Source organism: Pantherophis guttatus, chromosome 2, assembly GCF_059756535.1.
Source record: "Pantherophis guttatus breed Tessera chromosome 2, ASM5975653v1, whole genome shotgun sequence".
Lineage (NCBI taxonomy): Eukaryota > Metazoa > Chordata > Lepidosauria > Squamata > Colubridae > Pantherophis > Pantherophis guttatus.
In genome coordinates, this window is record NC_142064.1 from 15,651,514 (window position 1) to 15,665,629 (window position 14,116).

At 43.3% G+C, this 14,116-nt stretch overlaps 1 protein-coding gene across 1 annotated transcript in view; it reads right to left on the reverse strand.

The window, feature by feature from the left end:
* Positions 1-14,116, reverse strand: part of MBD2 (methyl-CpG binding domain protein 2) — a 70,577-nt gene that overhangs the window by 14,801 nt on the left and 41,660 nt on the right. The window contains exons 4-5 of the mRNA XM_034401564.3: positions 1,243-1,333; positions 343-520 (exon numbers count right to left, since the gene is read on the reverse strand). Of these exons, the coding sequence (XP_034257455.1) occupies positions 343-520; positions 1,243-1,333 (269 nt within the window). The remainder of the gene's footprint in view (positions 1-342; positions 521-1,242; positions 1,334-14,116) is intronic.

The window sequence follows — 14,116 nt, forward strand, 5'->3', positions numbered from 1 at the left end:
AAGAAGAAAGAGAAAGAGGGAGGGAAGGAGGAAGGTTTCTTCTTTTTTTTAAAAAAAAAAGGATACCCACAGAAAACAGAGTGCACTTTTCTCTGACACTACCAAGGCACCCTCCAGACATACTGTGATGCAACTCCCAAGATTTTTGACAAAGACATCTGGAAGGACACAGATTGGAAAGAACTAAAGCAACTGGGCTAACTGGGATGAAACTTGAATTATGGCTGGCTGGGCAATTCTGGGAGTTGAAAGTCCAGAAGTCTTAAAGTCGCCCAGGTTGACTCTGCAGGTCTTCTCAAAGAGGCCGGGGTGTTGCAGGAACGCGGTCTGTGAAGGACTCACCTAATGTCTTCATCCGTGACAATGAAGGCTTTGCAGAGAGGCTGCGATGTGTTTAACCACACAGCTGGGTTTTTTTCCACGGCGGTCGAGAGTTGTCCTGTGATGGGCGCGGAACTCGTGTGCAATGCGCTGGCCACAGCCGACAAGAGGGTGTCATCGCTGTTCCCGGGGCCCACTCCTAGAGAGCGAATGCAAAATCGGCTCATTAAATCTCGGCATATTTGATTTGCTATCAAAAACCTCAGATAAATTCTCTGTCCCCAAAGACAAAGCTTAGCATGAGCTCAGTTGGTGAACAAGCAAATTCTACCTGTCATTGATATAACGCAGGTTGTAAGTCCTTGACTTACAAGCACAGTGAAACCCAACATTCCTGTCGCTGAGCGAGACAGTGGTTCATTGAGTTTTGCCCCCATTTTATGACCTTTCTTTGTCACCATTGTTAAATGAAATCACCGCAGTTGTTAAATGAGTAACATAGTTGAGAAGTGTATCTGGCTTCTCTCACCGATTTTGCTTTGCCAGAAGGTCGCAAAAGGAGGATCACCTGACCCCAGGACGCTCACTGCAACCGTCGTAAATATGTACCAGTTGCCAAGCATCTGGATTTTGATCATGTGACCACGGGGATGCTGCGATGGTCGTAAGTGTGAAAAGCGATCATAAGTCACTTTTTTCAGTGCCGTTGTAACTGCAGTCACTAAACAAAACGTCGTAAATTGAGGACTCCCTGCAGTCTGTTAGAACAGTGTTTTTCCAACTTGGCAACTTTTAAGATGTGTGGACTTCAATTCCCAAAATTCCCCAGCTGGGTTGTGCAAACTGATTTCCTGCACTTCCATTCGTGGATTACCACTAAATCCATCCGCTCAAAGGGATCCATTAAAACCTCAACATTACCTTGAAGACCTTTAGGAAGCTCCATGGATTTTATGATCTGCTCACTGACATCTGATGCACTTAAGCCTTGAAGCCTCTTCTCCCAGAAAAGCTAAAAAAGATTAAAAAAAACCCCAACAACCATGATTAATGGACACCGTAATTATACGTTACTATACATGCACCCAATCATACAGGTAGCCCTTGGCTTAGAACCACAATAGGCAGGGGTGAAATGCTCCCCGTTCGGACTGGATCACCTGATCCGGTAGCGATGGAGGCGGGTGGTTCAGAGAACCGGTAGCAAAAATCCCTGCCACCCCCCCCATTGCCCAGCTCAGCCGCACAATCATCAGAGGCTTTTTTTTTTTACTTTTAAAAGCATTTTTTCTACAACCTCTTTGGCCAAAAAATGCTTTTAAAAGTAAAAAAAAAAAAAAGCCTCTGACGATCGCACGCTCAGATGGGATCCTCAAAGGCTTTTAAAAGAAAAAAAAACCCTTTTTTTCTTTTAAATGCCTCTGACAATCCAAGCTGAGTTGCCTGATCGGCAGAGGCTTTTTAAAAAGCCTCTGCCGATCAGGCAAACTCATCTGGGATCGTCAGAGCCTTTTGAAAGCATATTTTTACAACCTCTTTGCCGAAGAGGTTGTAGAAAAAAATGGTTTTAAAAGTTAAAAAAAAAAAAATTGGCCACGCCCACCATCACATTACCCCACCGCCAAGCCACGCCCACAGAACCGGTAGTAACAAATTTTAGATTTCACCACTGACAATAGGGACCAGAAAATCTGTCAAGTGATGTGATTGATAAGCGAAGTGAAGCGAGCTGAGCTACAGCAATGCTCGCATGCCCACAGATATGGCTCCATGTGTCACTTGTGGCACCCGTGCCATAGGTTCACCATCACGGAATAGGTTGTTAAAAAATGCTTTTAAAAAGTAAAAAAAAAAAGACTCTGACGATCATGAGGCACAGCTGTGATCGTCAGAGCCTTTTCTTTTTTACTTTGAAAAGTAAAAAAGCAAAACCTTCTGTGCATGCACAGAGGATACAAAACACATTACTTCCTGGTTAAAAACAGGAAGTAATGACAACCGGGCGGGTGGGCGGAGCCTCGCGACGCGATCGCTACCGGTTCTCCGAACCACCCGCCACGATCACTACCGGATCGGACAATCTGGTCCGAACCGGGAACATTTCACCCCTGGTTTGACACCCTTGAAATAGATATTCATCTTATGGCTCTTCTGCAGCCATTAGAACAGCAGCTACTTTTGTTTATTTTGATACATACAGGTAACCCTTAACCAAATTGAAAGCAGAATTTCAAATGCTAAGCAAAGCAATTGTTAAGCAAGTCACGTCCAAATTTTATGACCGGTTTTTTGTTTTTTTTGCCACAGTTGTTAAACAAATCACTGCAGTCATTGAGTGAATTCTAGAGTCATTAAGTGAAGCTCCATGGCTTAGGACCGGGGTATTTATGAGACCGCCTTCTGCCACCAGTAGCCTCTCACCAACCAGTACGCTCCCATAGAGAGGGGCTCCTCAGGGTGCCGTCGGCCAAACAGTGTCGACTGGCGGCCCCCAGGAGGAGAGCCTTCTCTGTGGGGGCACCCGTCATCTGGAACGAGCTCCCCCTGGATACGGAGGATCCCGGACCTACGCACATCAAAACATTTCTATTTCAGCAGGCCGGCCTGGCCTAACCTCTCTTTTAAATTGTTTTTAAAACATTTTTAAATTTTTAAATTTGAAACTTGTCTTATGCATTTGGGGTGTTTTAAATCTCGTTTTCCGGGCCAATTATTTAATTGTATTTTAATGGTTTTTTAACATTTATATTATATGTATTTTATTCGGCTGATCACCGCCCTGAGTCCTTCAGGAGTAGGGCGGTATACAAATTCAAATAATAATAATAATAATAATAATAATAATAATAATAATAATAATAATAATAATAATAATAATAATAATAATAATAATCTGGCTTCCTCATTGATTTTGCTTCTCAGAAACCATCTGGAAAGATCCCAAAATGGTGATCAAATGAGCCCGGGACACTGCCACCATCATAAGTACATGCAAGTTACCAAGCACCCAAATTCTGATCACACGGCCATAGGGATGCTGTGATGGTCATTAAATGTGAGGACTGGTAATCAGACAGGTTTTTCAGTATCATTGAATGAATTCTTGCAGTTGAGGACTACTTGTATATAAAAATATAAATTGCTGTCTTGTGCACACGCTGAAGGGAGACCTCTACCAATACTACCCAACCATACAAAAACTTCCTGTTTTTTTCCAGGAAGTTTAAGTTTAACAGTAAACAGAGTTGGAAGGGACCTTGGAGGTCATCTAGTCCAACCCCCACCTGCTCAAGCAGGAGATCTGTCCTAGGGATTCAAACCACCGAACTGCTGATCAACGAACTCAGTGTCTTAGCCACTTGAGCCAAAGAATGCTCAGCCCGGCAATTTATTATTTAAACAACCCTTTTTCACAGACTTCCTTCCCCCCCCCTCTCTCTCTCTATCTGTCATAATTAATCATCCTTCCGTGGTTTACTTTCCGCTGCCTTTTCACACTCAAGCTAGCAGGCAACCCTTTTAAAGCAGCCTGCCTGCACAGTGCAAAGCGAGATGTAAAATGTAAATGCACATTTGCGTTTTTACAGGTGGTTTGAAAAACCGGAAGCATTAGCAGCCCAGACGGGCCTGGCTAAGAATGGAATCGCAACCAGTGTGGGAGGCAGCAAAAAAAACCCTCAAAGGTCTTTACCAAAACTGCTATTTGCATGACTATATATATAGTCATGCAAATATATATATATATATATATTCGTAGGCCTTTATGTGTATTTCTCTTTAGCCAGGTTCTTCCTATGTAAACCAAGATTTTTATGCAGCCTTAGTTCAGTGAAATCCCAATCCACTAGTTTCTAGGCTTTTTTTCTTCAGGCAGCCAGCAAGCACCCTGGCTTAGTCTCACAATGGGCAACAGGGTGCTTGCTGGCTGCCTGAAGAAAAAAAAGGGATCTTAGAACCGAGCATGGGGAATAAAGGGTTAACCCACCCAACACACACACACACACACACACACACACACACACACACACACACACACACTGAACGGTACAGCCCTTCCTTCCTGCTGCAAATTTGACATTTAGCTGTCACCTCCAGTCAATGCAAATCATTAGGCTAATAACACAAAAGATGCAATTCATGCCCTACAGAGCGGGACCCTGGGGGTTTAAAACTCTGCAACAGGGTTGTCAAAGCGATGCTTGGTAAACCCGGTGGGGATTGAAGTCCGGTGAGAGATGACGCTTGGATGAGAATCTGGGTTTAAGGGCCTAAAGCAGGGGTGTCTAACCTCAGCAACTTTAAGGCTTGTGGACTTCAACTCCTAGAATTCCCTTGCTAGTGATGGACATCCCTGTCCTAAAGCACTGTGGACTTTCTTTAAAGAGTGGATGGGGATGGGGATGGAATAGGAATAGGAATAGGAATAGGAATAGGAATAGGAATAGGAATAGGAATAGGAATAGGAATAGGAATAGGAATAGACTAGACTAGACTAGACTAGACTAGACTAGACTAGACTAGAATAGAATAGAATAGAATAGAATAGAATAGAATAGAATAGAATAGAATAGAATAGAATAGAATAGAATAGAATAGAATAGAATAGGAGCTGGAAGGAACCTTGGAAGTTTTATAGTCCAGCCCCCTGCTTAGGCAGGAAACCCTAACTCTAACCCTACACCACTTCAGACAAATGGTTATCCAACATAGAAGTTGTGGGTGCTTCATCACTGGAGGCTTTTAAGAAGATACTGGATAGCTACCTATCTGAAATGGTATAGGCTCTCCTGCTTGAGCAGGGGGCTGGACTAGAAGACCTCCAAGGTCCCTTCCAGCTCTATTCTGATTCTGAGTATTAGCTTTTTTGGCTAAATTTGACACCCTCTGCCTCATTCTAGTCACAAATGAAAATATTTGAACTGTATACAAATTCAGCACCTCTCTGAGGCAATCCTCAACTTACAACCAGCGATGGGATTCAGCTGGCTCGGGCAGATTCGGGCAAACCGGTAGATAAATTGCTGGCTAGCCCCTCCCATCTCCTCCAGCCCCTTCCAGGAGTCCCCACGCGCCCCATTTTGGCTCCCAGGTAAGTGCAGGGAGGCCTACTAGGCCCAAAACGGGGCACGGGTGCACCCCCCCCCCCGCAGCCCATTTTCACTCTCAGGAGCCTGCAGGAGGCCTACTAGGCCCAAAATGGTGGTGGGTGCGGCACGTTTCCCCCCCTCGGCCTGTTTTTTCTTCGAGGGGGGTGCAGGAGGCCGAGTGCTGCCTATCACACTCCCTGGCCATGCCCACCAAGGCCATGCCCACCCAGCCGGTCATTAGGGCAGAGAACCGGTTGCTAAATTATTTGAATCCCACCACTGCTTACAACATTTGTTTAGCAACGATTTGAAGTTACGGCATTGAAAAAAGGTGACAACCCATCCTCACGTCCACAACTCTGAGTATGCCCACAGTTACATGACCAAAATTTCAGGTGCTTGGCAACTGGCATGTATCTTCAGTGGTTGCAGTGCCTTGGGCTCATGTGATCATGATTTCCCCACCAGCTTCCAACAAGCAAGGTCAATGGGGGAAGCAGGATTTATTTAACAACTACAGGATTCACTTAACAATTGAAGTGATTGGCTTAACAACGATGCCAAAAAAAAGAAAAAAAAGGTTGAAAAAAATCTGGTAGAACTCACTTAACAACTGCCTTGCTTATCAATGGAAATTCTGATCCCAACTGTGGTTATAAGTCAAGGACTACTGTATTGTTCGTTAAAGTAGCTTCCTTTTTCAGTGAACTGCAGGTTGTTCTCAACTCACAACCACAACTGAGCCCAAAATGTATGTTGCTGAGTGAGAAGTGTGTTAAGTGTGTTTTGCCTCATTTTACGACTTTTCCTGCCACATTTGTTAAGCGAATCACGGCAGTTGTAAAATTGGTCACACGGTTGGTAAGTGGATCTGGCTTCCCCCCCTTGACTTTGCTTGTCAGAAGGTCGTAAAAAGGGGATTACGTGACCCCGGGACCACTTCAACCTTCATAAATGTGAATCCATTGCCAAGCATCCAAATGTAAATGAAGTTGCCGTGGAGATGCTGCAAAAGTCATAAGTGTGAAAAATGGCCGCAAGTCACTTTTTTCAGTGCCGTTGCAATTTCGAACAGTCACTAAGCGAACCGTTTTAAGTCAAGGACTACCCGTACATAAACCTGGGGGGGGGGAATAACTGTTTTGGCTGCATTAAGGAATGGATTGCAGTGCTTGAAACAGCTACACATTTATTCTAAGTTTGCTTAAAAGCCAGAAAAACAATAGGCAAACTTTAAGGAATAGCTGAAGCTCTCTATTCTCACGAGACCTTCTTCCAAATTGTTTTGAACTACATACAGCCCTAGTAATTATTCAGCCTACATTAATTGCTCATTAGGAAAAGGACAATACGTTTCTAATCCCATTGCATTTAGCTGAAGCAGGAACACAAGCGTTACTAGTATTTTCATTTGCCATTTGCATGATTACTGGAAGGACTTTATAAAATGCTCTCATTTGTTAGTTTTAAATCAATTTAGGATACAATTATGTCAAATGTTATGTGATCCCCGAAGGGCACGCCTGGATTGATAATGTGACGGATGAGATTTGTATGTTAATGTAATTGCTTGGCTGCAATGCTCCCTGTGCAAATCATTAATACTTCATTGTCCAATTAACATCAATTTTAAGTCAATCATGATAGAAACCGCTTGGGTCACAAAGCTTCATTCACTATTTACACATTTAGCACAACTTAATTATTTTGTTGCCCGTTTTCCTTTGTCTTAAAGATCAATTGTTTGCTATTTCAAAAAATAAATAAAATAAATAAAAATGGTACCAGCTGGAAGAGGAAAAACAAATGAGTTATTTGGTTGCACAAGTTAGTTCTGTAGCAAGATCAGGTGCTTAAGTGGGAATGCCTGAAATGACTTTATAACAGGTTGAATTGTTTGTTCACGCAGGTTGGGATCTTATGTAAAGGATAGTATGGGAGATTCTGGCTGAAAGATGAAGAATATTTATTTATTTATTTTATTAGTCATATTTCTATGCCGCCCACTCTCCGAGGACTCTGGGTGGCTTACACCAAAGACAGCATACTAAAGTATACTAAATAGCATATTGCCCCCTAACAATCTGGGTCCTCATTTTATCCACCTCGGAAGGATGGAAGGCTGAGTCAACCTTGAGCCGGTGAGATTTGATCCGCTGATCTGCTGAACTAGCAGTCAGCTGAAGTAGCTGCAGTACTGCACTCTAACCACTGCGCCACCTTCCAGTAGGAATATGTCCTTCCAGTAGTCATTCAGAAATAATAAAATAATTGAGGGTGGTAGGAACCTTCCACCCTTATGAGAAGCTAGGCAAGCATTACAAAAAAAAATACTTTCATTTGGATCCTAGCATTGGGAGCTAGCAGGATGGGTTTCCTATTTCGGTGATTTCATCTTGCCTGCCACAAGTCTTCCTTGGTCCTCTTGCCCAACCTGGCTCTTTCCAAATCTACTAAACTTTCATTCTCATCATTAGCCAACATCGATGGATGAATGAATGTGGTTTTTTTTTCCAAAAAAAGTTTTAATTTTTCTTTCTCGTAAACACATTTACATGTACAGTCATTTATCCATCATTTTTCATTCATCTTATCTTTTAACTTTCATTTTTCATTTTTACTTTTTCGGGGCTGCTCTTTTACCATTTACCCTTACAAGCTTTCTTCTTCTCCTCCCCCTTCTCTTCCTTCCTCTTTCTCCTACTTTCTTCGTTCTTCATCTCCTTCTCTTTCCTACTTCCCCTTCTCTTTCCCCACTCCTCTCTTTTCCCCCCTTCTAGCCTTCTCTTCTACTCTTTTTCCTCCCTTTTCTTCCTCTCCTTTTCCCTCTCTTCTTTCTCTCCCTCTCCTCTCCTCTCTTCTCCCTTCCTCTCTCTACTCCTTCCCCTCTCTGTTTCCCTTTTCAGTTCAATCTAGAATGGCATTCGAGCAGCCCCAATTTTCTATTTATCTCTATTTTTAATTTCTTATTTGATTAATATTTATTTCTATTTCATCATTTGTGTACATTTTTATAATGATCTCACTTTTTCCCTTTTACCCCCCCCTCCCGTTTCTCCTTTTACTAGGCATCATCTGGGTTTCTATTTTTCTGATTATTTTCTCCCATCTTTTCCCTATCTATTTTATCTCTATACCCTTATTCATATTTCCTTTCTAACTAATCGTAAAAATTATCCCAGGTCCTGAAAAAATCAACTCCTCTTTCTCTTTTATTCTCAGTGTTAATCTATTCATTTCTGCACATTCTAAAATTTTCTTCTAAATTTTTTCTAAAAAAATAATAATGAATCAATCAATTAATCAATGAAATATTTAATGTCCTACACATCTGGAGGACAATAAGTTGAGAAAAAAAATATGTCGCACACACTTTTCTGTTTGGTCTTTACTGAAGATATGCTGTGAAAAAGGACTCCTACATTTTCAGCAGACAAAACATGTGTTCTGCAAAGGAGCTATTTAAAACCATTTCTCGCAGAAATTATGGGAGCTGGAAAAATCAGTAACGCTGCAAGGAGGGAAACTTTGGAGCACATGCCCAGAATCAGGACTGAATGGAAAACCAGCTGAACGTGTTTTTCATCCCAGAGGCAAATTAAAAGGCGGAGCATATAAAGTTCTAGAGGTGTTGGGAAGAGTTCAGCAAAGCCTAACCTAATCTGTAGCATTCCCTACCTATACGTTCTTCTCCGTCTTCGTTCCACCACACTCATACAGATAGTCCTCGACTTACAAACACCATTGGGACCAGAATTCCTGAGGTTAAGCAAGGTGGTTGTTAAGTGAATCATGCCCAATTATACTATCTTTTTGCCACATTTGTTAAGTGAATCACTGCAGTTGTTAAGGGAGTCATATGGCCATTAAGCAAATCAGGCTTCCTCCATTTACTTCGCCTGTTGGAAGCCATTTGGGAAGATTTGCAAATGGCAATCAGAATACGGAATAACAGAGTTGAAAAGGACCTTGGAGGTCTTCCAGAGCCATGTTGGCCTGATGGTTAATATGCAGTATTGCAGACTAATTCACTGCTCACTGCCAGAAGTTCGGTCCTGACCAGCTCAAGCTCAACTCAGCCTTCCACCTTTCTGAAGTGGGTAAAATGGGGACCCAGTGTTGTGGCCCGCCAGTGGCCTGCGCGGATCGTGGCTGATCCCGACGAGAAGGAGGCTGGGGTCGCGCCAGCAGCCTGCACAGCCGGCGCTCGCGTCGGACAGCGAGGAGGCTGAAGAGGATGTGGTGCCAGAGGCAGAGACTCAGCCAGGGCCTTCAGAACCTCCAGAGGCTCCTTCAAGTGGAGAGAGCGAAGTGGAGGAGCCTCTCCTCAATGCTCGAGCACGCAGGGCTGCCAAAAGGCAGGAGTGGCTACTCAGGAGGAGGAGGTCTCCTCGAGAGTAAGGTTTGAGGATAACTGGCCACTCCCTTAGCCTATTTAAGTCGCACGCAGTTAGTAATTTCTTGCTGGAAACAACGTGTAATTATTACAGAGCATTTTGGAGAGTGAGTGTCTTATCGTATTTTGTTTTCTGGGCTGGTTGCCAATCTTTGCCGGACTTTGTTTATTCTTGGTACGTTATAACTTTCATAAGGACTGTTGGTGTGTGTCACAATTCTTGGGAATCCGGAGCTGGGGCAGAACACCCAGATTATTGGAAGCAATACACCAGAGGTGGTATTCAGCAGGTTCTGACTACTTCTGGAGAACCGATAGCGGACATTTTGAGTAGTTCGGAGAACTGATAAATATCACCTCTGACTGGCCCCGCCCCCATCTATTCTCTGCCTCCTGAGCCTCAGCTGATCAGGAAGAAATGGAGATTTTACAGTACCCTTCCCCCGGAGTGGGATGGCAATGGAAATTTTACAGTACCCTTCCCCTGCCACGTCCACCAAACCATGCCACGCTCACCATGCCATGCCATGCCACGCCCACCAAGCCATGTCCACAGAACTGGTAAAGTAAATTTTGAATCCCACCACTGCAATACGTTGACTCTGTAAACCACTTAGAGAGGGCTGTAAAGCACTATGAAGCGGTATATAAGTCCAAGTGCTATTGCTATTGCTTCTAGCAATTCTTTCCTTACAGCGTTTGCTCACCCAAGAAACTTTACTAAATCCAGGTTTGAAAAGAAATAACCGCTGGGTCAGGCAGTAAAAGCTGCTGTTCTTCCTTCTCATCCACTTAAGCTTAAGGGAAAGTGATGAAGGCATCGGGGCAGGTCAAGGGAGGCTCGTTATTTCGTTAAATCTGGGACCACCAGCCTCCCCTTCTGCCTCTTTTGTCCTTGAACCTGGATGGACCTCAACGTAAGTTGATGAAGTCCAACATACAAACACACTTGAAGTATTCCTTCGTCACTGTCCTAGTTGCGTTTTTCTCTCCCTGGAGTGGAAATGGATCAGGAAATGTCTACACAATGCAGATGTGGCATGTGGAGAGAGAGAGAGAGGGAGGGAGGGAGGGAGGGAGATAGAAGATAGATAGATAGATAGATAGATAGATAGATAGATAGATAGATAGATAGATAGATAGATAGATAGATAGACAGAGAGACCATTTAAGAAGAGAGAGAGGGAGAGGAACGGCGGGGGAGAGAGAGAGATGATAGCTAGATGGCTAGATAGACAGACACCATTTAAGGAGAGAGAGGGTGGGAGGGAGGGAGAGATGATAGCTAGCTAGCTAGATGATAGCTAGCTAGCTAGATGATAGATAGATGATAGATAGATGATAGATGATAAGTAGATCAATGATTGATTGATTGACAGACAGACAGACAGACACCATTTAAGAAGAGAGAGAGAGGCAGGGGAGAGAGAGAGAAGATAGCTAGATAGACAGACACCATTGAGAGAGAGAGAGAGAGAGAGAGAGAGAGAGAGAGAGCTTTCTACACAGGCAGTCATGAAAAAAGAAAGTACACCCACTTTGTTTTTGTTTTTTTTGTTTTACGTATCATATAAATAGTAAATCTATGTAAAGGACATAGCAAAAATCATCCAGTACTTTGCCATTCTTAAAAATAGGTAAATACAAACTCAGATGAACTGAGAGCTGACATATTATTTATCTTACAAAGAGGTAGCCAAAAGGCTTTTTCACAAGACTGTAAGTGCAAAAAAAAATCCAATAGCAAAGGTTTATTTTATTTTCACCACATTTAAAAGGCTAAGTGTAGAAGGGAAAGGTTAGGTAGTGACTATATTTACCCCACATATTTAACAGGATTGACTAAAAAGCTCAAAAGGTTGATTTGCAAAAGACGCCGATGTTAATGCTAACCTTAGTTTAGGTTTCCATGTTGCACAAATCCAATAAACCTGGTAAATTTATGCAGGAACCCAGCAGTGGGTTAATTCAGTTTCTATGTTATGGGTTCCTGAGTAAATACAGATAATGTTCCCCAGCTTACTTCACCCGTTTTTGTTGTTGTTGTTGTTGTTGTTGTTTTTGTAAAGCAACTTTTCCCAAACCTGGTACTCTCCAGATGTGGGGAATTCAACTCTTAAAATCTTAAACAACAGCCCTGCTAGGTAAGAAATTCTGGAGATGAAATCTTACAATGGGAAGAGAGACCTCTGGCACATTTCAAAGGGGGCATCATTCTATTATCACCACAGGTGAGCTTCAAATTTTTTAGCAAGGGGTTCTCTGCCTGGGTGGGCATGGCCATGGTGGGCGTGGCCTAGTCAGACTCCTGCATCATGGGGAGGCGGCGTTTTTGCCCTCCCCAGGCTCTGGAGGCTTTCCTTGAGCCTCCGGGAGGGCGAAAACGGCCTCCCCAGGCTCCGGAGGCCCTCAGGAGGCCAGAAACGGGCCCGTATTTCTTCCCAATCTTCCAGTAGGCCCATTTTTCACCCTCCCCGAGCGTCCGCGTGCGCCTTGCACTTACCTCCATCTAAAATAGGCCGCATGGGGACTCCTGGGAGGGGAGCGGCAGGGTGAGCGGGGCCAACCAGGAGTGGGATTTGGGGGTTCTCTGAACTGCACAGAATCTTAGCTAGAGGTTCTCCTGAACCCCTGCGAACCCCCAGCCGCCTACCTCTGATTATCACACCACATCTTTTCCCTGTTGAGGTGGGCCAACCTCTTTTCTATTTGCAGCATCATCCACCCCTCTCCTTGAAAGCTATCTTCACACACACAAAAAAACCCGAAACAAAACAAAAGTTTCTTTCCCCAGCGGCACCCCATTTTCACCATCTCTGCCCTGGTTACCTCAATATTGGCTTCAACGACATCAGGATTTTTCTTTTGGTCTCCTTTGCTAGCAAGCAATTATCAAAAGGACATCCTGTAAAATTAAGACCTGCTTGATAACGCTGCCCATGGCTTCTCTGAGGAAAAAATGCTATATAGTTAAAAAACGAGCAGATTGCGTTGAGCCGACATTCGGCTGCCTCCTCTCGATTATAGAATTCGTGTTTATGCTGTTCTAGTCAAGCTGTATTTAAAAGCAATCATTTTCTTTCTGTGGTTTTAAACACAGGCTTTCCCCAAGTGGGCTGAAGTGCTTTCAGATCTCAAGAGGATAAACAGACTAGTTCTAAAGATGTTTTGCCTTCGTCTCCTGCTGGTTATCCTCAGAAAGGAGTGGAGCAGAAAAGGAAATAAAAGAGTTTTCAAATGCCCAGCATGTGCGAATTCAGGGATATCTTTTTATCCTGGTAACGGATTGCTGAGGGATATAATTCTAAATTACCAGGAATCGGCTGAAAATCAAATAACCTCCTAGCTAACGTTGGCTGGAAAAATAATGTCCATGTTCTCCAAAGTGTCTGAAATAGGAGTATCTGTTGATTTGGAAGACCTTGGTCCTCAATACTTTAAAGGTGGACTTTAAAACATCTCCAGAAGCTGCCACAAATTGTAATTCTGTGGGTGTAGAAGAGGGGAGGTATTGAATTCGTTGTTAAGCATTAGCCAAAGATAAAATCTCACTGGAGTCGGACTCAAGGTTTACCCCTGCGTGGAAATTCTATGCCACAGTATGGAGGTAGACGGCCTTTTTTTCCCTGAAAGATTTTGTAATTTTTTGACTGAGGTATAAATAGTACTCGTTTCATGTTGACAACTGGGACTGGTAACTAGGTCATTAAGTGAAGCAACAGCTAAGTGAAATATCTACGGAGGTTCTAGGTCAGCCAGGTCCTGGTTGTCCCAAAGGTTTTTTCAAGAGGCAACTGGACTTTCTGGTTTGAAGAAGTTTCGCTTCTCATCCAAGAAGCTTTTTCAGCTTTCTGAAGAAGCTGAAGAAGCTTATTTATTTGTTTGTTTGTTTGTTTGTTTGTTTATTTATTTTATTTCTATACTGCCCTTCTCCTGAAGGACTCAGGGCGGTGTAAAGCCTAATTAAAAACACAAAGACAGACAAAATTTAAAAATAATTAAAATTATTAAATAATAGGCCCAATTTATAAAACCCCAAATTTAAAATCCCATTTAAAACCAATTACAATCTTCACATTCATAGCCCAGCCTGGCGGAACAACATGGTTTTGAGGGCACAGCGAAACACACGGAGATCAGAGATCTTACGTATTTCCAGGGGCAGTTCATTCCAAAGGGCAGGGGCTCCCACAGAGAAGGCCCTCCCCCTGGGTGTCGCCAGCCGACATAATTTGGCCGATGGCACCCTGAGGAGACCCTCTCTGTGGGAACGAACTGGCCGGTGGGAGGCTACTGGTGGCAGAAGACGGTC